Raw genomic sequence first — 22,041 nt, forward strand, 5'->3', positions numbered from 1 at the left:
CTTCTGCCTAACCTAGTAGCACTTAAACTCACTCAGGACCCTTTTTGCAGTAAAAGTCCCCTTGACATGTAAGTCACTGCCTCTCAGCGTGCACACTCCTGCTTCACTCTACGGCCTGGTGTACACTACAAAGTTAAGTCCACATCAACTGCCTTGCATCACCCTAATTATGCATGTGTGTACGCATTTAAATTTGTGTCCCACCAGTGTAAGCTCTCCATTACACTGACATAGCAATGCCACCTCCCTGAGTGGCCGTGTTCAGAGGTCAATGCAGCACGAAGGTAGGCGCTGTATTACCCCCATCAACCCTAATGCTCCTCCAGCAGCTGTCCCAAAATGCCGGATGCTGACCTCTCTGGTCACACATGTGAACTCCACTGCCTAGGGCTCTTGGGAAATGGAAGCCGCCTGCCCCTTTAAAGCCAGCACATTTTTTAAATGCCTTTTCCTGAGCATCCAGCTTGGCGAGCCCACCTAGGAGCTCTCCATTGTTGTGTGCGACTGCCCTACATGGTTCAGATGCACTCCAGCCAGGAGAGATGGGCGATATTGGATCTCATGGGCCTATGGGGAAAAGAGGCTATTCAAGCACAGCTGTAAACCAATCACAGAAACATGGATAGCTAGGAGTAGATTGCACAGGGTGGACAGGAGAATGGATACGATAGGGACCAGCAACCATGCCACGTGAAAGCAAAGGAACTGTGGCATGCACAACATTCTCAGGATGTCTCAAACACCATTAAAGGCCATTTTCACTCATTATTCCAGACAAAGGACTCTGGGTGCTTTTGAAACTAAATTCTACTTTATTATTTCAAGGCAAACAGTAAAAACTAACTGCTCTCCTGACCCAGTGTCCAGAACCCAGGCCAGCATGGTGCATTTCAGTCCCAGGCCAGTACATTGGTGCCCCCACCTCCCACAGACACCGAATCTGGTAAAAAAAAGTGAGAGACTCCTGTCCAGTCACAAAAGTAAATGCAGGAAATGCTGGGAGCTCAGATTTGTGGGAACCACAGCATCAGGTAAATTTCAAGCAGGGTCAGTGTTTCCGACCCCAGCAGAGGCTTTCATTCCCCCAGGGACATCATATGGGGCTAGGAAGGGGGAAGAAGAGAGAGGAATGGGGCAGGAAGAATTTCTGTTGTCTCCGTACAGAGCACTGCAGTAGAGGGGAGAAGGGGACGTTAGGATGGATTGTTAGGCTCCCCGTCTCCCTCTGGTTTCAGTGTTGGGGCCTTCCTCACTTTTGTCCTTTCCATTGTTCCCCTCCTCTGCCCCCCATCATTCTCCCCCTTATTTGCCCTGCTCATGGTTCTGGAGGGCCCATGTGGTTCTGATTCAGAGGTTCCCCCTCATCCCTTGTTCCGTGCTGTCTGTGAGTGACTGCTAGGGACGCCTGGGTAGGAGCCTGGAGTCTCGGTCAGAGCAGAGTGGGATTCAGAAAGTCCCACCACTAAGGGGTGGCAGCATTTGACTGCCTAGAAGGGATGTGAGGAGGGTTCTGAATACGCAGAGGGGGGTGTTTGCACAGTGGGAGTGGCAGAGAAGACCGGGCATACAAACATAAGAATGGCCAACGGTCCATCCAGCCCAGTATCCTGTTTTCCGACAGTGGCCAATGACAGGTGCTTCAGAGGGAATGAACAGAACAGGTCATCATCCAGTAATCCATCCCGTTGCCCATTCCCAGCTTCTGGCAAACAGAGGTTAGGGATAATTCAGAGCATGGTTTTGCCTCCCTGCCCATCCTGGCTAATAGTCATTGATGGACCTATTCTCCATGAACGTATTCTTTTTTGCACCCTGTTATAGGTCTTGGCCTTCACAACATCCCCTGGCAAAGAGTTCCACAGGTTGACTGTGCATTGTGCCAAGAAATTCTTCTTTTGTTCATTTTAAACCTGCTGCCTATTCATTTCATTGGGTAACCCCATGTTCTTGTGTTATGAGAAGGAGTAAATAACACTTCCTTATTCACTTTCTCCCCACCAGTCATGATTTTATAGATTTCTCTCATATCCCCCCACCGTCATCTCTTTTCCAAGATGAAAAGTTTGCTTTTTTAATCTCTCTCATATGGAAGCTGTTCCATAGCCCTAATCATAAGGGGCAGCATGGGGGGAGTTGAGGTGTCTCTGGTAATTGCAGGAATCAGCAGACTGTGTGATGGAAGGTCAGTGTTGAATGGGCTGCTTAGTCTCCCCCCAAAGGGCTGGTCTGGGCACAGCTGAAAGGACCAGTCCAGATCTGTGTTTGCTGCTTAATCCTGGTATCTCGACTCAGCATCTCAGCTCGCTACATGGGGGAAATCCAGTCTCTGGCCCTAGTGAGCCACAGAACTGAAAGTACAGACTAAGGAGAACTCTAAAGCCCTTATCACTCGATATCTCCACTCCTGCCAGGCCTGACACATGGCTGGAGTGAGCTTGGGTAATTCAGGGAATTACAGACTGCAAGGAACATATTCCCCTCTCGGTTCCCAACCCCCTCCCCGCAAATCCCAAACAACTGATTCACCCGCCCTAAGCCTCCCTTTGATTCCTGCTGCCCCATTTCCAAAGCACCCGGCCTCATCCCCCTTTGATGCTTCCCCTCCACAGACAAACCCTTTCCCCACAATACTCCAGTGATGTCTATTGCAATCTTTTTTTTTTTAAACGCTGCAGAGCTCCAATCAAACCCCTCATGGTTTCCCATCCCGCCTGGCTTCATGAATGGTCTGAGCCATGACTGAAGCAGTCTCTTTAGGGTCAACATTTACAGCGTTTCCCAGATGGAGTCTCTGATGTTTGATAAGGGCCGAGCTCTGCCGGAATCTTTTCCCACAGTCCAGGCATTTATAGGGTCTCTCTCCCGTGTGGATTGTCTGGTGTCTAATAAGGTGTGAGCTGACGGTGAAACTTTTCCCGCAGTCTGAGCAGTGATAAGGTCTTTCTCCCGTGTGGATTCGCTGATGCTTAGTAAGGGCTGAGCTCTGACTGAACTTTTTCCCACAATCAGAGCAGTGATAGGGTCTCTCTCCCGTGTGCAATCTCTGATGCGTAATAAGGGTGGAGCTACCCCTGAAGCTTTTCCCACAGTCAGGACATGTATAAGGTTTCTCTCCCATGTGGATTCTCCGATGGGCAGCAAGGTTTGTGCTCCGACAAAAGCTTTTCCCACAATCTTTGCAATTGTAGAGTTTCTCTCCCGTGTGGATTCTCTGATGCTTCAGAAGGTCAGCACTCACAACGAAGCTTTCCCCGCAGTCACATTTATAGGGTCTCTCTCCCGTGTGGATGCTCCTGTGTGCAGACAGGGCTGAGCGCTGACTGAAACTCTTCCCACAGTTGGGGCATTTATAGGGTCTCTCTCCAGTGTGGATCCTCTGGTGGGTGATAAGGGATGAGTTGCTATTGAAGCTTTTCCCGCAGCCTTTGCATCTGTAAGGTCTCTCTCCCGTGTGGATGCGCCGATGAACAGTCAGGGCGGAGCTCACACAGAAGCTTTGTCCGCACTCGGGGCATTTATAGGGCCTCTCTTGCAAGTGTAGTCTCTGATGTTTAAGAAGGGTGGAGCTCTGTCGGAAGCTTTGCCCACATTCAGGGCATTTATAGGGCTTCTCCCCTGTGTGGATCCTCCGATGTGTCGTGAGGTTCGCGCTCACTCTGAAGCTCTTCCCACAGTCGGGGCATTTATAGGGTCTCTCTCCCGTGTGCACTCTTCGGTGTTTATTAAGATCTGAGCTCACACTGAAGCTTTTTCCACAATCTTTGCATAGAAAGGGTTCCCCATCTGCATGGATCCTCCTGTGTACAGCAAGGGATGAGCTCCAGGTAAAACTTTCCCCACAGTAGTCGCATTTATAAGGCGTCTCTCCTGTGTGGATTCTCTTGTGTTCAGTAAGGACCGAGCTCCGCATGAAGCCTTTCCCGCAGTCCTCACACTTAAAGGGTTTCTCTCCCGTGTGGCATCTCTGATGTGTGATAAGCTGTGCCTTCCAGTTGAAGCTTTTCCCACAGTCAGCACATTTATGTGGCTTCTCTCCTGTGTGGATTCGCTGATGAATGGTAAGGCGTGAGCTCCATCGGAAGCTTTTCCCACAGTCAGGGCATTTATAAGACTGACTCTCACTGGATTTTTCCTCTTCAGGACTCTGGGAAATTTCCCCTTCGGTGCTTCCTGAAAACGTCCCATGGAGTTCCATTTGCTCAGGATCTTCCTGCTGAAGATTGTCTTTCTCATTCTTCCTTCTGAACCCATCAGCTACTGAGAAAGAGAGAGAAATCCAGGCATGAATCATTCCTGATGCTGCAACAGTGAATGGCAAATAGGGTTAAAACAAACAAAATAAAACCTAACCCAAGTGAAGAAAAAGGAGCAGAGGGACCAATTCTGCCTCCCTAACCCATCTGAACATGGAGGACATACAGGTCTCAGTCAAGGTGGGTGGGAGGCCATGAGAGCCAACTGAGGGTATGACATATGCTGGCTACAGTTCTGACTGAACTGAGGCGAGGAAGGGGCTGGAGAGCTCATGGGAGCATTGGAAATTTTGGGGTTTGGTTTGACTGATTCCTCACCCGTGTAGGAGTCGCTCCGTGTCTCCTTTTCCGAAGACTCCTGAGGGTCTGAGGCAAAGGGCTCTTCCTCGTGGTCCATATGGGAAATGAGGTCCAGTGAGGTGTTCGGGGGTCCTGCTCATGGGATGGTAACAGGCAATATCAAAGTTTTTTACAGCTCCATTGACCATTTGCCAGTGAGAATGTCCCATATTGTCCCATCCAGCCTCTTTTTTTGCAGGAGGGACATTTCATCCTCACAGATGGGAAAAGGTTCATGGACACGCCATGGGAAAGCCCCCCAGGAGAGAGAGACATGCTGGGTATTTCCTGGAGTTAAACCCGGGATCCCCAAACACGGGGAATTGATGACTTAGGCAGACAGCAGATAATAAGCCGCTTGTCACAACACTGCAAAAGGGCCAGAGAACCTCAGGGAAGGGAACCAGCCCACGACAGGGGACACAGGGAATCTGCCTCTGCTGAAGCCCTGTGCATACTCAGATTAACACTATGCTCTGGCCCTGAATTGCCATCCCTGTGGGAGGAGGTGTAGAGGTGGCCATATCTCTCACACAGGGCCTGGATTCTGCAAGTACTGATTGCCCCTGAAATCTAAAGGTTGGGGCAGGAATATCCGAGAGCTAAAGCCAACCTGCCGTGACCCCACAGCTTCTAATAACCGAGGGGACTGGAACCCTTACCCAGGAAGGTCACATTCTCATAATTCTCCTGCATGACGTCCTGGTAGAGGGGTCTCTGACCGACCGGGGTCCAGCAGAGCCCCCTATCCCTTGGTGGAATCTACAGCCACCTCCTCAAAGGTCACCAGTCCCTGAAACAACAAAAGAGTCTCCCACTCAGAACCTGGTGCCCCGGCCACAATCCCACCAGCTCAGTCACAGAGGCCCAGAATGGCATCTCTGCTCCAGAACCGTTATGCTTTCCAGTGGCCCACTCCAAGAGCTCAATCTGTTTAGCATAACAGAAGGTCCAGGAGTGACTTGACTGCAGTCTATGAGTACCTACATGGGGAACAAATATTTAATAGCGGGCTCTTCAGGCTAGCAGAGAGAGGTATAATATGGCTGGAAGTTGAAGCTAGACAAATTCAGACGGGAAATAAGGTGCAAATTTTTAACGGTGAGAGTAATTAACCATTGGACCAATTTACCAAGGGTTGTAGTGGATTCTCCATCACTGACAATTTTTAAATCCAGATTGAATGTTTTTCTAAAAAGACATACCCTAGGAATTATTCTGGGGAAGTTCTCTGGCATGTGTTATACAGGAGGTCAAACTAGATGACCACAATGATCTCTTCTGAAATCTATGACAGTTATATACCCTTGACCCCCTGGGTTAGACTCATCTCCCAGCAACACTCGTTCTACCTTATTAGTATTATTCTCTCTCTTAGACCTACTGCTCCCTGTAATTTCTGAATGGATATTTCTGACATGGATAATCTGCCAATAACAAAATGAATCAGGCCATATCTTTAGTTCCCTGTGCCGTCATTTCTCTGGCCTCCCTTCTCTCGAGAGCTGGGCATCAGCAGAGATAAATTACTTCTCACTGCTTCACATTAGTCATTTAATTCCTTAGGAGCCGTAAGACATCTGTCCATTTTGTTAAATCACTTAAGAGAAAAAGGTGGAAATCTGAGGAAATATTATATGATTATTAGCGAGAAAATGGAGCAAATATTTGTGGGAATTGGGGAGAAAATAGAAAAAACCTGAAAATTTGAGAGAAAAAGGGAACATCTGAAGGAATTTTATAGCAATATACAATAATTTGAGAGAAAAGATGGAACATCTAAGGGTGTTTTATACCCATATTCAATGAATAAACAAAGTCATTGTTCCCACTCCACTCCAGCCCTTCCATTGATATGAGCAGCAGGGACCCCTGGTCAATGCAGCTGTCTTTACCAGAGGCAGGAAGAGGGGGTTAGGTGCGGCAGGTGATTGGCATCTGGTAGTTGGGGTGAACTGGGTAGGGCTGGGGGGGAGGAGGGGAGACGGAAGTGGCTGGGACAAGGTAAACTGGAGCTGGGAAATATTAATACTTGGTGGGGAAATGGCAGAAAAACCTGTGAAGAAATTGATGTCAATATTTCTTAGTTGTCAGTCTGAAACCTGTCAGTTACGGGGTTGGCCAACTGTCACACTAGCAGCTGGGCTACACCGTTCCCCCCAAAGGGGGGAGGCTCTTGGATTTGAAATTTATTAAATAACGGGAAAGTCATTTTCATCAGCCAACATGTCGGTTTCTATGGTCATAAGGGGGGAAACAATTTGATTCTCAAACATGAGGGGAAAAGTTTAACCCTCCCCCTCCTGCATCTTCCCTCACATGGGGCCATGACTCAGAGCAACGGCGACCCTCCAAAACAAGAACATGTTGCTGCATCTAAAAAGAGTGGGGGAAACCTCACCGACTCTGAAGAGATTTTTATATCCACATTCTATAATTAGATAGAAAACAGCAAATTCTGAGGAAAAATTATTTTAATGTTTGACAGTGAGGGAGAGGAGATAAACGAGGTCCTGGGGGGTGGTCAGCAGTGGGGGTTGGGCAGATGTTTTGCAGCTTGTGGTTGTGGGGGGGAAAAATTGGGGGGGGGGGCAGGAAGCAGGACTGGGAAAATTGGGTTAGGCAAGGTATTAATATTAACTCATCCAAGAAGAAATGGGACAAAATCTGTAGAGGATTTTATGTCGTTATTTATGAATCAGTGGGAAAAATTGGAGGGAATTTTATTTCAAAATGCAAGAATTAAAGAGAAAACAAAAAAACTGGAAAGTGCTACTCAAACTCATACTCAGAAATGTACTGTTCATTACAAACTTGACGAGGAAAGAATAACTGGGACCTGTCCCATTTATTGCTTCTCTAGGGTGGAAAACGGAGGGCTGGTAGGATTCTGTAGTTTTTGCTTCCTAGGAAAGGATGAATCATGTTGTTTTTTTCTCCAGAAACATTATTGATGTTAAGTTTTTCCTGCCCTGTTGTGGCTGGTGGACAGATTGGATAATATTCATGTTTTGGAAGCCTTCTCTGATTCTCATAAATGGGTTAGTAATATTATTTCTTTGTATTACAGAGATACCTAGGGATCCCAACCAAGAATAGGGGCCCCATTGTGTTAGTCATTGTACAAACATAGGAAGAGACAGTGCTTGCCTTGAACACCTTACAATTTAAAAAGAAATGGCAGACAAGGGGTGAGAGGGGAAGTGACTTGCCCAAGATCATATGGTATGGCCCCAATCCTGAAACACTTATGCAAGGACTCTGAAGTCATGGAAGTAAAGTTAAGCAACATGCATAAGAATATGCAGGGTTGGGGTCCAGGTTAACAAAGAACCAGCATTAGAAGCCAGAACCCAGAGTTCCAATCTAGTGCCCACTAGACCACACTGCCAACAGACTATGTTGAATCTTGAACAAACAGGTCTTTTGCTATATATGTCTGGAATTAAATGCTGTAACCTCCTCCCTCCCAAATAACAAAATATATTTACAGTGTTGTTGTAGCTGTGTTGATCCCAGGATATGAAGAAGAGCTCTGTGTAGCTCGAAAGCTTGTCTATTTCACCAACTGAAGTTGGTCCAATAAAAGATATTACTTCACCCACCTTGTTTCTCTCAAAAAATGTTTAAGCTGTCTGAATACAAATCACTTTCCTGCTTAATCAAGGGCTTAGATATTACAGGTAGAGTAAATTGCAAATTTTCCAAACATTTTTCCATCAAAAATGCTGATTTTTGTTTTACAGTATAAATTATAATATAAAAAATTAAAAGTTGAAGTTGAAACAAAACATTTTGATTGGCCTGAAATGAAAGTTTTCAGATGATTTCATTTCACTGGAAATGCCAAATTCTGACACTTCATTCTGATTCGGAACAAAACAAATTTTAAAAAACACAGAATTCTCCATGAAATGGACATTCCAGTTTCACACAGCTTTAACTACAATGACTGATACTTAAAAAAAAATCCTGGGATTGAATCATGTTTCATTTGCTATGTTCCCTGGATTTTGTTAACCTAATAGTTCTCCAGTTGTCCATAGAGTCTTTTAGAAAATATTAGAACGCTTGAGTACTTCTAATATTAAAAAAGAAAAAAACCAAAGTTCCTTTCAGGTCTTTTTTCACTGAGCACAAGGAGGAAAAACTGGTGGGAAACCCAACTGTTTTTTTAGGTAATCTTTTAAAATTGTGGTTGCCTCATCTCATTGCTATTGTTCAGCAGCTGTCAAAATTAAGCTGCAGGAACCAGGATTTGGTCACAATTATGTGCTCCAGTCACATCCTTCTGCCACTAGTCAGGGACACCAGTAAATAAAATGCTGACGAGAAAGGGAAAGTATTCACATTATGGTCTGAAATTTGCTTTTTGGGGTATGACTCCATCAAAACATCATTATTTTTTAGGCAGTTATCAGATCATGGGAGTCTTAAACAGAAATATTATTTAAAGAAATACAGACTTTTTTTAAAGCATGACAGTCTGAAATATGATCGGTCCTTTTTCCCTAGTCAAACATTATTTCTGAAGCTATTATGAAGTGATGTGAGTGATAAAATAAAGATTTAAAAAAAAAATTCAGACTGTCTTGAAACAGAAATATTCCTTTGACAGCTGTACATTCAGGATCCTACTACTCTGATGTGGTTTGTGCCCTTGATAAGGAATAATCACTGAAGGTCCCCATCTTCCCTAGGGATCTGTGTGTATCATTTCCTTGTGGGGAAGGGAGGGGAGGGAAACACTTTTAAAAGGAAGGAAAAAAAGTCACACAGTCCAAGTCCTTTTACTCCTGATGTGTCTGATAGAGGGAGCAAACACTTCCCTGCTGGCACTTCACACCTGGGGAGGTTTATCTATCATAGCAAAATCTGAGGGGATGCCACAGCTTCCCTTAGGGAGGTTGGCAATGGGGTTATATTTTTAAATGAATAACTCACCACACACACACACACATTTTCCCCTCTCTTGTGTGTCACTCGTTGGCCTCTCCCCTGCTGTTCACCTAAATGCACAGCTGGCTAAACTAACCGTATTTCACGCTGTCTCTCTACATCTGTCATATTTTTCACCCTTAACCTTCCAGATAACTCTACCCTCCCCCAGACAAAGGGAACACCCCCTAGGAGGTTGTTGGGGGTGCCCCTGAACTTAGGCGCTCTTCTTCCTCCCCCAGCTATTTCCCCATCTGAAGTACACACACCTCAGCTTTGCCCCTGGGAGAGATCCTGACAACAGCTCAGGGCAGACTGAGACTGGCCACATCATTGCTGTTAAGGCAGCTCCAATCCTTCCAGCAGGCATATTAACAAGGGAGCAGATTCCCAGGGGCTACCAGATCTGAGACCCCAGGGTCCATATGTGCAGAGACTTTCCTGCCTGGCCCCAGCACTTTCCCCCACGTCTCTCTCTTCACCTAGGGTCTCTGGCTCCGGAACTGATGTCTGCCAGGGTGACCAGATGTTCCGATTTTATAGGGACAATCCCGATATTTGGGGATTTTTCTTATATAGGCGCCTATTACCCCCTACCCTCTCCCCCGTCCCGATTTTTCACTCTTGCTATCTGGTCACCCTGATGTCTGCAGAGACCAGGAGTCTAGTTCCAGCCACTGGAGAAAGTTCCTACCTGGCTGGGCACAGAGAGGGGCTTTAATGAAGGTGTCTCCCCAGCACAGACCCCTCTGGGGGGAGCAGCGCAGCCCTGGCTCCCAGATCACAAGGAAGGCAGCAGCAGCTTCTCCTAACAACTCAAAGGTAGAGGGATGCCCAGCCTCTCTGATCCCTCTCTTCTTTCCTCTCCTCCCCACTTCCTGCGTCCTCCCAACATCAGCAACCCACAAGTGACTCTCCCTGCACCAGTCCCTCCCTTCCTGTGTGTCCCTCCATATCAGCTCGGGCTGCAACAGCCTGGGACAGGGGCTTTAGAACCCAGGCATCCTGCCTCCCAGCCCTGCTCCCCTTCCATTCTCCCCTCTCCCCACCCCACGGATCTGCTGCCCTGGCTGCCTGGGATCAGGGTCTCTTGTTTCCCTCCCAGGCTGAGGAGCATTTTCTCCCCCAGAGCTCAATGAACCACATGTCACAAAGACCCTGGCAGGGGCCCCAGGGCATGCGCCAATCCCAGGCAAGGAGATGCATCTTCTTTTCCCACCACCATAAAATCCTCCCCCCCCTTCCCCCCCCCCCCCCCCCCCATTCTCCAAACCCAGGCAGGCCACAGACTGGACTTCTTTGTATATTTGCAGAGGGGCCATGGCCTGTAACGGGAACCTAGTCCCCAGCCTGCAGGATACGCTCCCCTGCCCCGTGTGCCTGGAATATTTCACAGATGCCAGCTGTGGGCACAACATCTGCCCCCGGGCCTGCGTCCCAGAGCCCCCTGGAAGAGCCGGCATGGAGTCCTTGTTGTCCTAGGTGCCAGAAGCCCGTCCTGCATGTTTCATGTCCCACATACTGGGTAATAACATGAGTGGACACCATGCTTGTAAAACTGAACTAGCGCTAACCTAAAGAAGTATTTACAGAAGTGCTGCATTCTGCAGCCAGCATGCGAGTCACGTGCACACAGACTGGCCCTTTTCCAGGCCAGGCGCTACCTCCAAACTCTTCTTCCTTCCCGGAAGGAACCCTTGCTGCTCCTTCCAAGTTCCACGCAGGATACCACACCACGCAAGGGCTGTTCCGGCGCCCCAGGTGGCGTGGTGGGAGCATGGCAGGGATTTGCCATGTTGCCAACAGACGCGTTCAAGTACCAAGAGATTGGCTTCAGAATCGTGAGATTGTAAAAATAACACCTGTGGAGATCTTTTTATTTTCTTGCTGGCCTTTAAGGTTCATGTATTGAGGCTTTTCAACGCAACCACAAGGTTTAGAAACTTAATACGTGTGTAAAGTGAAAGCTGAGATGGGGGTATTCATATGACTCCAGGTTCTGGGGCATTAGAGAACATCACAAAATATCATGAGACTCATGAATGAATCAGAGGAGCTGGCAATCATCAGGCAGTTCAGGGCCTGGGGGGTGGGGGGAGAAGAACAAGCAGAGGTGGTACATGAGGCAGACACAGAGAAGTGTTGACGCTGTCCTGCCAGGAGGATCAGGAACCCATCTCCGTGGTTTGCCCCAGGCATCCCGAGTTCCCCCGTGGGGCCCAGAGCAGGGGATGGCCCAAGGCACTGAGATGGGAAGTGATGGACAAGTCTCACAAACGCTAGAGAGAACAGCCCTTGCAGGGTGGATGTGACTCAACCAGGGAGAGGCTGGGGCTGGGGAGATGCAGGTGAGGATCTAGAGCCCAGCGCCCATTGCAGAGCACGGAGCCAAGTCTCAGCACCCCCAAATGTAAGGGGCTAGTCGCAGTGGGTGGTCTTTGTGTGGGTGTTGTGAGTACAGTTTGGGGGGGATGGAAGCTGCATGTGGGGGTGTTCACAGCTGGGATTTTGGTTGCAGAGGGTATTTGGCGAAGGCAGGATGGGGAAGTGGAATATGTTGATGGTGTGCATCCAGGATATTTGGTGTGTGGCAATATTTGGGGCTGGGCTTGGAGGCATATTCAGGGATTGAGACGGAGTATGGAACTTGGGGTGGAGGGGGCATGTTGGTGAGGGGAGGGCTGGTGTTTTTATGGAGCTGTGCTTTTGTGCAGTAGCTTTACTACTTCTAGTTCTCCCTGTTTCGCCATCCCCACTCCCATTTGCTTCACTGAGAATGAGCTGTAACTTTAAAGCAGTGATACTGAGACCTCAGGGGTTCAGTAACCAAATTAGCGGTCAACATTACCCAAAATTATGGATCCCACAATATTAGACTTCCACCACAATTTTGATGCTGAACCCAGGTGTATGTATGTTACATTTTAACAGTCGCCCTTGGTTGGTTGGATTCTCCAAATTATTACAATGAATAAAAGTCTATTATTACTTTTCCACGATTCCCCATGTCTTCTCTGCAACTCAGCCGCAATTATTTGACAATCATCCCGCGATTCAAGTAGGGCCATATTATATAATTCTCACAGCAAATAAGTTAATAACTCAGTGCACGTTAATAACTTAATTGGTTAATAACATAGTAAATGCATCCTCACTGGTTAATACATTAGATTGGTTCAGAATTAAATCACCCAGTGTTTTAATATCATCTGCTGCAAAAAGCCGCAGGAGACATGTTAAAGAGCCACTTGCGGTTCTCAAGCTTCGGTCTGAGTATCACTGCTTTAAAGAAAGAAAGTTAAGGGATAAATCCTGCCCTAGGATCTGTGCAAGTGAGTGCCAGGGATGCTTCAGGGCAGATGGGGCCCTGAAATCTGGCAGCTGTGAACATGTCTATAAAATCAAACCTTCTTACACCTCGCTCCCACCCCCACTTATTCTAGGATATGCCAAAAGAGCGTCTGGCCCATCTGATAAAAAAGAGAGATGAAGCCAAAGCTGACGAGGAGCTGCAAAGCAAGAAGTTGCTGGTAGGTGCCCAGAACCCTCTTCCTAAAGCTTGCCTGGAATTAGAATACCTGGAGTGACATGGCAAACACAGGGCTTGGCCTGCCGGCTCAGATAGGGAACCATCCCCATTGCAGCCCAGGAAAAAAGGCAGGATCAGGGCAGGAGAAAGCCAGGAGAGCCTCTGTCTTGGCACAGAGACACTCTTGCCCACAAGCTGTTCAGGTGATTACAGGGACCAGGGTTTCTGGAAAAGGTGTCTCGGTGACACCACAAGAAGAAAATACTGGTCCTGTGAAGGGCCTTTTCATCTATCAGAGAAAGGCAGAACAAAAACAAGTGGCTGGAAGCTGAAGTCAGACAAATTCAAATGAGAAACAAGACACTTTTCTTAAAAAGAAGTGAGGGTGATTAATCCTTGGAACAAACCTCTGAAGGAAGTGGCGGATTCTCCATTCTTGGTTCCTTCAGATCCAGCATGATTGCCTTTCTGGCAGACATGCTTTAGTCAGATACAAGTTGTTGGGTTCAATACAAGAGTAACTGGTTGAAATTGGGTTGTGTGCGATAAACAGAAGATCAGTCAGGACGATTGAATGGTCCCTTCTGACCTTAAAATCTTGAATCTAGAGCACTGAAAAGATGTCCACCCCATTGCCATTAGTGACATGCAACTCACCTCTGCCCTGAGCCCTTCTTCCATCCTTCCTATGCTAAGTGAACTCCTCATCATGCACCACAAGGGGTACTGGGTCTGGCCAATATCTTCCCCATCTGCTGGGAGGCACCTGTGTGATTCTTCCCCTGTTACCAGGCTGTCCTCTCCCATTAATTGCAGAAACAGACAGAAGCCGAGAGACAGAAGATCATCTGGGAGTGGAAGAAGTTATATCGGTTTCTGGAGGAGCAGGAGCAGCTCCTGCTGTCCCAGCTGGAAAAGTTAGACAGAGCCATTGTCAAGAGAAAGGACGAGAGCATCTCTGAACTGTCCCGGGAGATTTCCCTGCTCAGTGACCTGCTCAGCGAGAGGGGAGGAGAGAATAAGCAACAGCTGCAGAGCCAATCCCTACAGGTGAGACTGTGCTATTATCATGATAATGCACAGCCTTTCTAGAGCAGCATCTCCGCTCTAAATCCCAAAGCCTCAGGCAGGTGGGGGCTGGTTCACTATTCCCATTTTACACACAGGGGAAAAAGGTGTGGAGAGAGGCAGGGATTTGCCCAAGGTCACAGAGTGAGTCTGTGTCAGAGCCACGAATGGGCTCCAGGTGTCCTGGGCATGGTAACCCCAAGACCTTCTCTCCCGCCCTGTAAATGTCTATCTGTTTTTACTCTTCGACAGTGAAATTCCTCCCAGCGTCAGCCCTAAGCCACCAAATCAGCCCCTTGGTTAAGTGGGGAAGAGGGGCTTGTCTGGACTCTCAGTACCAGGCCAATTTCACTCTAAATGCCCCAGATATTTTCTTCTTCTAAAGTGGGCTGGGTTGCCAATGACCGCCTCTCAGCAGGGGTTCCCAGGGCTGCTGAGGGTAAATACCCCCAGCTGAAGGAGATGGCAGCTGCTCCCTGAATGTGACCCTGTCTGAAATTCCCCAAATATCTGAGACTCCAATAGTGGCTTGTCTGCAGGGCAGGAGGTCTCCCCCAGCCTGGGACACACCCACAGGACTGCCTCTTCTTTGTCTCTTTCTAGGGTGTGGGCAGTACTGGGAACAGGTGAGTCCTGGGCTCCATCACCCTCTTCTCCCTTGTGTCATGTTAAGCTTGAAGACCACACTGAATACACAGCTTTCCCCTGCCTGGGGAACATGACACTCTGGTTTGGTGCCCGTGATCATGTCTCCCCCTAGCCGCTGCCTCCATAAGGAGAGAAGCCGCCTGCTATCTGACAGCCAGTGGGGTTACTTCTTTAGCTTAAGCATTAGGGCCATTGCATGAAAGGGCCAGGTTCAAAGAAAGCTCCCAAACTTGTCACCATTCCTTGGCTCAGTGTCTCCCTACCTCCATTTCTCTCTGGCCCCACTGAAAGCACAGGCTGAAGGCAGGTGATACCACCACAGTGCCCATCTCAGCCTACAAACTTAGATCCCAGCTTTCCCTGGTGTTCGGGGGCTGCGGGCTGGGGTGGGGGAATCAGGCCCATTTGTCGCCCCCTCCTCCTTCCTCTAGCAGGGAGGACGGGCCCTTTCATCCACTGGAACCCAGACCATCCTCAAATGAAGCAAATTATAGTTTGCTGCAGGTGGGCTCAGGCCCATTGCCCCACAGTGAGAACTCCCATCTTCTGTGGAGTTTCTGATGGTAAATTAGAGCAACCTTCGCCTTGTAGCTTTTCCCACAGTCAGGACAGTTATAGGGTCTCTCTCCAGCTTTTCCAGCTCTCTCCTATAAGCTCCATCTTTAGAGGTTTTTAAGCTGAGGCTTGACAAAGCCCTGGCTGGGATGATATAGCTGAAGTTAGTCCTGCTTTGAGCAGGGGGTTGGACTAGATGACCTCCTGAGGTCCCTTCCAACTCTAATATTCTATGATTCTAAGAGAAGGGAATGCTAGGTACCACTGGGGAGATGGGTCATTTCATGGTCTGGGAGGAGCAGGTGATGGCATTAATGGTGAGAGATTTCTGTGGGTTCCACACACGCTTTCCAATTTAGAGAAGAGATGGAAAAAACTCCCTTTCAGTTTGTCTCTGAGATGTGTCGGCAGCTCCTAAGGCCTCTTGGACAGGAGCAGAGACATGTTATTCAGGGAAGCAGTGAGGGGCTCCATTGGTCTGTAGTTATAAGGCAGTAAGAGTTTGATCAGAATTTGCAGGATTATAGAGTCATTCTCAGTGTATTGTACATCTCTGCAGACACTGTCAGTCGGTTGTTGATTGGGGGATTCGAGGTGGAGATTCCCCAGAGAGGTGGGGCTTTGGGGGATTGCACAGTTCCTGTGTGGGCAGTGTGGTGTAAGAGTGAGACCAGGGGAAACTGTGACTCTGGGTTCAGATCCCAGCTCCGAGTTAGGAGTGAGGTCTAAATCAGAGTGGGGGGTAGGGTGGAACTGGGAGTCTGGAGTCCAAGGTCCAATGACCAGCTCTGCTACTTTCTTCTTGTGTAACCTAGTACGACTTACTTCCTCTCCTCTCTGTGCATCTGTTCCTTCTATTCCCACAATGGGGAAAATAGTAGTCACCTACCTCCCTGGGGAACCATGCAGTATCGCTAATTACTGTGTGGTAAGTAGCTCAGAAGGATGGAGGTACCAGAGGAGAGAAAGTTTCTTAATTGGCTGAGGAAAGTGAGGCTCTTCACTCAATCTGATGGCACATCTCTGTTTATCTGGATGTAATGTGATAACTTTTGAACACCACATCCAATTCATTCCAAGTTTCCAGGGAACGTTCTAAGCATCAGTGGGCAGAACCCCACTGAGTCTCTAATTGTCTGTAGATCAAAGAATGGGTTGATCATGGCAAATCCCAGAGGAATGGGGCCTTCTTGGAAACGGAGAGCCATCCGGATTGATCTCTGCTAAGTGCTTAAGGTGGTCTAGCTGTATATTCAGTTTATATCCATCACTGGCAATCTTATTGGTGCCACCAAAGTTTTTGGCGCCCCTGTGACCCTGGGCTGTGTAGTGGCATTCTTTGGTACGCATATTTGGGAACTCGTTGGTCTTCCTTTCTAATAATAAGAAAGCCACTGAAACTGAACCAGTGCTGTTGGAGGTGGTTGCTGAGTTTGGCTTCAACTATACTCATTTCTGATCTTGTCCTGCCACTGGGTATGGAGCAGTTGATGCAGACGATGAGAGTGTGGTGTTCTTCATCCTTCCTCAGTGCCCTCTTCCACGCAATAGAGTCATTATAGACATGATTCTTTAGATCCACAGTTCTGTAGCAAGCTTGTTGTCAGAACATCCTCACAAAGGCCGTGGAAGGGCCCAAAACATGGCCGCCACTGCTACTAAATAACTGTCCCATCTTTTGAGCATCCTGCAGCCCTGTCCATGACACTGCCAAAATATTTGACAGTTGCCACCTGCTCAGTGTCCCATCTGGAAAGGTTAATACTGAGCTGGTTGCAATCTGGAGCTGGATGGTAATGGCCAGGGATTAATAACCAGACCAATGTGCACTGCTTCTTCCTGACCAACTTGTCCATCAGCTGCAACGATTCATGAGACTGAGCCAACAAGATAGCGTCATCGATGTATTTAAGATCTCAAAGCAGAATGGTATTCAGCTGAATTCCACCTACTTCTGCCTCCTTGAGCTTATTCGTCAATCAATCAGGGTTGATACCGCTCAAGGATGGTGATAGATCTAAGCCTTGCCTAACTTCTGTGGAGATATAACACCATGCTGTGTATCTGCTATTGACTCAAATGCAGCTTTCCATTCCATTGTAGCGCTCTTCTGTCAATGAGATGATGGATGCTGAGCATCCTCACTGGATCCTACAAACATGGTCAATGCACTGAATCAAAAGCCTGGCAGAAATCTTTACAATTGCTGTGCACAGCTTATTAAGTTCAGCTATCTTCTCCAAAAGCTGTCTCAGGGTCAATAGTGCAATGAGGTCTAAAGTCACTCGGTGAGCATCCTGGCCTTTGCACAAAGTGCTTTGTTAATTCAAGACATTGACCTTGAGGGCTGTCAAAGCTATTGTTGTGATTGATGGACCTATCTCGGCACTGACTGGAGAAGGAGTGCTATCATCAGAAATTATGCCTGTGCCCCATGGCATATGATTGGGAGCAGGACCTGCCACACCCCATTTTAGTGTCCCCCCTCCGGCCAGTCTGCGCTAATGGGTGTGAACAGAGATTAACAGGCGGGTGTGAAAATTTGTCAGATGGGGTGTAAAAAGGTGGCATGGGTGTGAAAAATCATAGGGCTGTGAAAATGTCGACAGCTTGGGTCCTCCTAAAGACTCATGGAGATCTGCCAATGACAGCCCTTCCCCAGGGCAGCATGTATTCCTGGCAGCCTGGCCTTTCTACCCCTGTTTGGGAGATCCTTTTTCTGACACCAGGCCTACCTGAATACCTGCCATCTGCAGCTCTTCCTTTAGGAATCTCCTGGGTTTAGGAGAACCACCCAGGCTCTCTCCTTTGGTAAGTGCCTCTTCTCGGAAGCTTTCTCTCTCCTTGGGCATCCCTACCTGACTAAGCTCAGGGAACCTTTTTATTAGAGCCCGGTGCTCTTGTACCACTTAACCTATAGGTGGCCCTCAGGACAAGTAGCTTTTGAAAAGAATTTTTCATCATCAATGTTCCTTTTGGGGGCGTTATTCTTCATACCTGAGAGTTTATCTTTCTTCAGAGGTTGGCAGATAATGTTCTCCTCCAGAGAAAACCATCTCTTATTATTCCCTTCCCAAATGGTTTGCATCTCCTATTGTTCTCAGTCAGAGTGAGTGAGAATGTGGGATCTTCTTAGCAAACCCTCCTGCCTCCACACCACCACCACCTCCTCTTGTCACCAACGGACATGAAGACAAGCTGCCCTTGGAGAAGATGGTGGCCCTTCCCTGGTAGGCTGTTTGCAGTATTCACGACCCCAAGAACTTGAAGTTCATGAGTTACAACCCAAAATCAAGAAACTGCCTGTGTGTGTGTGTCTCAGTGTGTGTGTATACACCTGTACACCTTGTGATTTAGGAGCTTTTAGGGTGAAACTGTTGACCTCCAAAAGCTGTGACAGCATCCCTAGAGTAAAATTTAAATGCACATGCAACCTTGTGAGCTTCCCTGTAGGGTGGGTGAAGGGGACTTACCTCCTCTAACTCCAGGCACTGGGGAGTTGCCTTTCTATCCTCTCCATCACCCTCTGTTATCACGGCAGTGTCATGCCCCTCTTACCTGTATCCCACCCTACCACCCATCTTCTCCTCCACTCACATTGTACCTTTGCACTTCCCCAGCCTCTTCTCCTTCACCCTATCTTTCCATTCCCATTTTTTTCTCTCCCACCCGTATTCCTGCACTCAGTTCCCTCCTGCTCTCCCCACGCCCCTGTCTCATAGGCTCCCATGCTGTCCCCTAACCATAGAACAGCAGTCGTCTTCACTGATGACAGCCTGGCTGCAGTCTCATTGACTGGATGATGGGGGTTGGCAGAAATCTTTACTGGGGGGGCAGTTTCCACCTGCAGAGACAGTTAGGGAAAGGCAGGCAGGCATTTTATCAGTGAGCATCTTGGATTCAGCCCCACAGAAAGTAGCGGGGGGTGGTGACTGCTTTGGATAAGGGAGAATTTGAAAGGCTGATGCTGGCAAACATGGGACAATGAGAAATTTAAAAAATATATATATCCAGAGGTTTTTTGCAATAAAATCCTCAGAGCAGGCAACTCTCCAACTGCCCCCTCTGCTTTTCCCCGCCCAACCTCTGGCACCTTGCCCAACACCCACCTTGCTGCTGAGTCTGACCCAGCCACAAAACCAACCAGCCTGGAGAGGGGTGTGCATGGAAGGTCCCTCCCACCAACACTTTCCCCAGGGCGTGGGATGGGAGAGGGGAGGGAGGGTCCTGCCTGCCACCCACACCTGCTGGGAGCCCAGTGATGGGCGGGACACAAGGAGGCGGTGTAATGACCTGCTGCCACCAGAGGGCTGTGGCTATTGCGATGGGAGGGCAACTTGTTCTCTCTGGCTGTATTTGTTCGGCTTAGGGGGAGGTGGGGTCTGACGGGTCAGATGCTGCTGCTGCTGCCGCTCCTGCCTCCATTGTGAGCTGGGAATCCGGGCTGATGTGCAGCTGCTGCTCCCCAGAGCCAGAGGGGTCTGTGCTGGGAGATGGGAACTTTCTCCGGCGCCTGGAACCAGCCCCTGGGGCAGCCCCGGGCTCTGCCGACCCCAGCTCCCGAACCGGAGGCTGCAGGTGAGGGGAGACCCGCCGGGGACGTGCCGGGGCCGGGCAGGAAAGTGACTCTGCCCCCACGGCCCCTCCTCGCCCCAGCTCTGCTCCCGGGGCTCTGCGGGTCCTGCAGCTGCTGCCTCCCGGACACAGCCGGGCTCTGCTGCCCTTAGCGCCTGCAGGGGCCGAGCCAGCCCCGGGAAGGGGCCAGGGGCGAGTCTCCCGGCCGGAGGGGAGGAGGGGGCAGGAGGAGGCAGGGGGAGGCTGGCAGGGGCAGAGGGGCGATGAGCGGGGAGGGAGGTTCCCGGCTCCCAGCCCTGCCCAGCCCCAGTCACTGCAGCCCCGGGGCAGATTGACTGTCCGGGCCCAGGTGAGGAGCGGAGCGAGGAGAAGCCGGTTCCTGCCCCTGCCTGGTCCCGGCGCTGCTGGGAACGTGCTGCCCCGGGGCAGTGCCGGGGGATCCCGCAGAGCCGCCCCTGGGATTCTGCCTTTTTCCTGGCCTGGGGTCAGAGACTCTGGGGCTGGGGGGTTACCAGTGTCTCGGTGGGTTCAGTCCTGGAGGGAGGGGCCGGGGTCTGGGGGGGAATAAAGCCTCCAAGGTTTTCTCAGCATCCCAGAGTTCAGAACTAACCTCTCCGCCGGGAAAGAGCCGGAGAGCACCGGGGTGTGAAAGGCACCAAAGCCCCTTCTGAAACCTCCCCCATCGCCCTTCTCCCCCTGACAGGCTGCAGAATAAGCTCGGCGTGGGGCTCCACGTCGGCCCGTTCTCCCGTGGGACAGGAGGAAAGGGGAACGGCTCCAGCAGACCTGGCTCAGGTAGGGGATTTCCAGGAAGTTGCTGATGGGATTTTGCTGGAGAGGAAAAGGGTGGGGAGGGGCAATTCCCCCTGTAGCCTGTGCCCTGAGGATGGTTTCATGCCCTGCCCATGACTGAGGGGGTGGGGTGGCTGCTGCCGGGGGCTGGTACTGAGTGGAGGATGTTTACAGGTGCCAGAGGCTTTCCAGGAGGTGACTGTTTATGCCACAGAGGAGCAGTGGGCTCTGCTGGACCCTGCTCCCAGAGCCCTGGTCGGGGACCTCACGCCGAAGAATGACACGACTATGCTCGCAGCAGGTAAGGGGTCCCCGCCACTTGGTCATTAGACCTGGTGGAGGCCCTGGAGTGCCCTGGGTGGCTCCCCTGGTGCTTTAGATATCAGGGGGATTGGTTATTTCCAGAGTGCATGCAAGAGAGACTGTCCCTGTCCCCTCCTCACCACCTCCCATGGGACAATAAGGGTTAGGGATGGAAAGCCCCATTCGGTCCCATCCCATCCATCTCCCTCAGCCAAGGCTGGGTTGTTCCCTGCAGTGCATTCCCTAGTGCTCTGCGCAGTCTCAGTTTGGAAGATTCTGAGCAATGGCTCTCCCACCTGTACTCCTGGGGAGACAGTTCCCTTGCCCACAGCATCACCCTGCCAGATTTCTCCAGGTTCTTCCTTCTGCAATAATTGTGCACGCTGCCTTTCTAATCCCAGACACAAAATCTAGAGCTACTTTGAGTGGACAGACCTGTAATTTAGGGCAAAATAAGTTGTGAGTGTTTCAAGCCCAGGGCATTCAGAATTTAAAAGAATTATAAACACTGTAAGGTCTGGAAATGCACAATTAGGGGAACCAGATGGCTGTAAGTCTGCCCTGCAGTGAGACCACACAATAACAATACCTCGTTTTATCAGTAGATCACAAAGGGTTTTACAAAGGAGGGCAGTATCATTAACCCCATTGTACAGATGGGGAAATTGAGGCACAGAGAGACGAGTGACTTGGCCACAATCATCCAGTAGCCGAACTCTATTTTGAGAGTATCAGCCTAGTGCTCTTTAAGGTTTGTTGTCCCCAGATCAGATTCATCTGATTTTTAAGGGCACATTTGATTTCACGGCTCCTTCCCCCATGGCATCGTCACAGGGATGAATTAAGGTGGTTTGACTCATAGACTTTAAGGTCAGAAAGGACCATTATGATCATCTAGTCTGACCTCCTGCACAGCGCCCTGTGTATTTCAATACTTAACATGTTCAGATTTTTTTTAAGGTTACTCTGAATATCCTGGTTTTATAATGCTTGATTTGAGATCATTACAGTCTTCATGTAATGTATATTCCTCTACATTAC

The 22,041-nt window shown here is 49.2% G+C and overlaps 2 protein-coding genes across 3 annotated transcripts; one reads left to right on the top strand and one right to left on the bottom strand.

Annotated features, from left to right (window-relative positions):
* Positions 1-2,641: 2,641 nt before the first annotated feature.
* Positions 2,642-4,906, bottom strand: LOC137142532 (zinc finger protein 665-like). Of its 2 annotated transcripts, none has more exons than XM_067531942.1 (2): positions 4,572-4,906; positions 2,642-4,254 (listed from the first exon to the last, which is right to left on the bottom strand). In XM_067531942.1, the coding sequence occupies exons 1-2, from the start codon at positions 4,648-4,650 to the stop codon at positions 2,693-2,695; spliced, it is 1,641 nt and encodes a 546-aa protein (XP_067388043.1). In that variant the 5' UTR covers positions 4,651-4,906; the 3' UTR covers positions 2,642-2,692. The 2 variants fall into 2 exon arrangements, with proteins under 2 accessions (XP_067388043.1, XP_067388042.1); XM_067531941.1 differs by having other exon boundaries at positions 2,642-4,257.
* An 8,069-nt stretch (positions 4,907-12,975) lies between these two features.
* LOC137142552 (zinc finger protein RFP-like) lies at positions 12,976-14,845 on the top strand. The gene is made up of 3 exons (XM_067531966.1): positions 12,976-13,060; positions 13,876-14,109; positions 14,731-14,845. The coding sequence occupies exons 1-3, from the start codon at positions 12,977-12,979 to the stop codon at positions 14,755-14,757; spliced, it is 345 nt and encodes a 114-aa protein (XP_067388067.1). The 5' UTR covers position 12,976; the 3' UTR covers positions 14,758-14,845.
* The last annotated feature ends 7,196 nt before the right edge of the window (positions 14,846-22,041 follow it).

Source organism: Emydura macquarii, unplaced genomic scaffold (assembly GCF_026122565.2).
Source record: "Emydura macquarii macquarii isolate MOO-44397 ecotype Brisbane River unplaced genomic scaffold, CSIRO-AGI_Emac_v2 contig_3231, whole genome shotgun sequence".
Classification (NCBI taxonomy): Eukaryota; Metazoa; Chordata; order Testudines; family Chelidae; genus Emydura; species Emydura macquarii.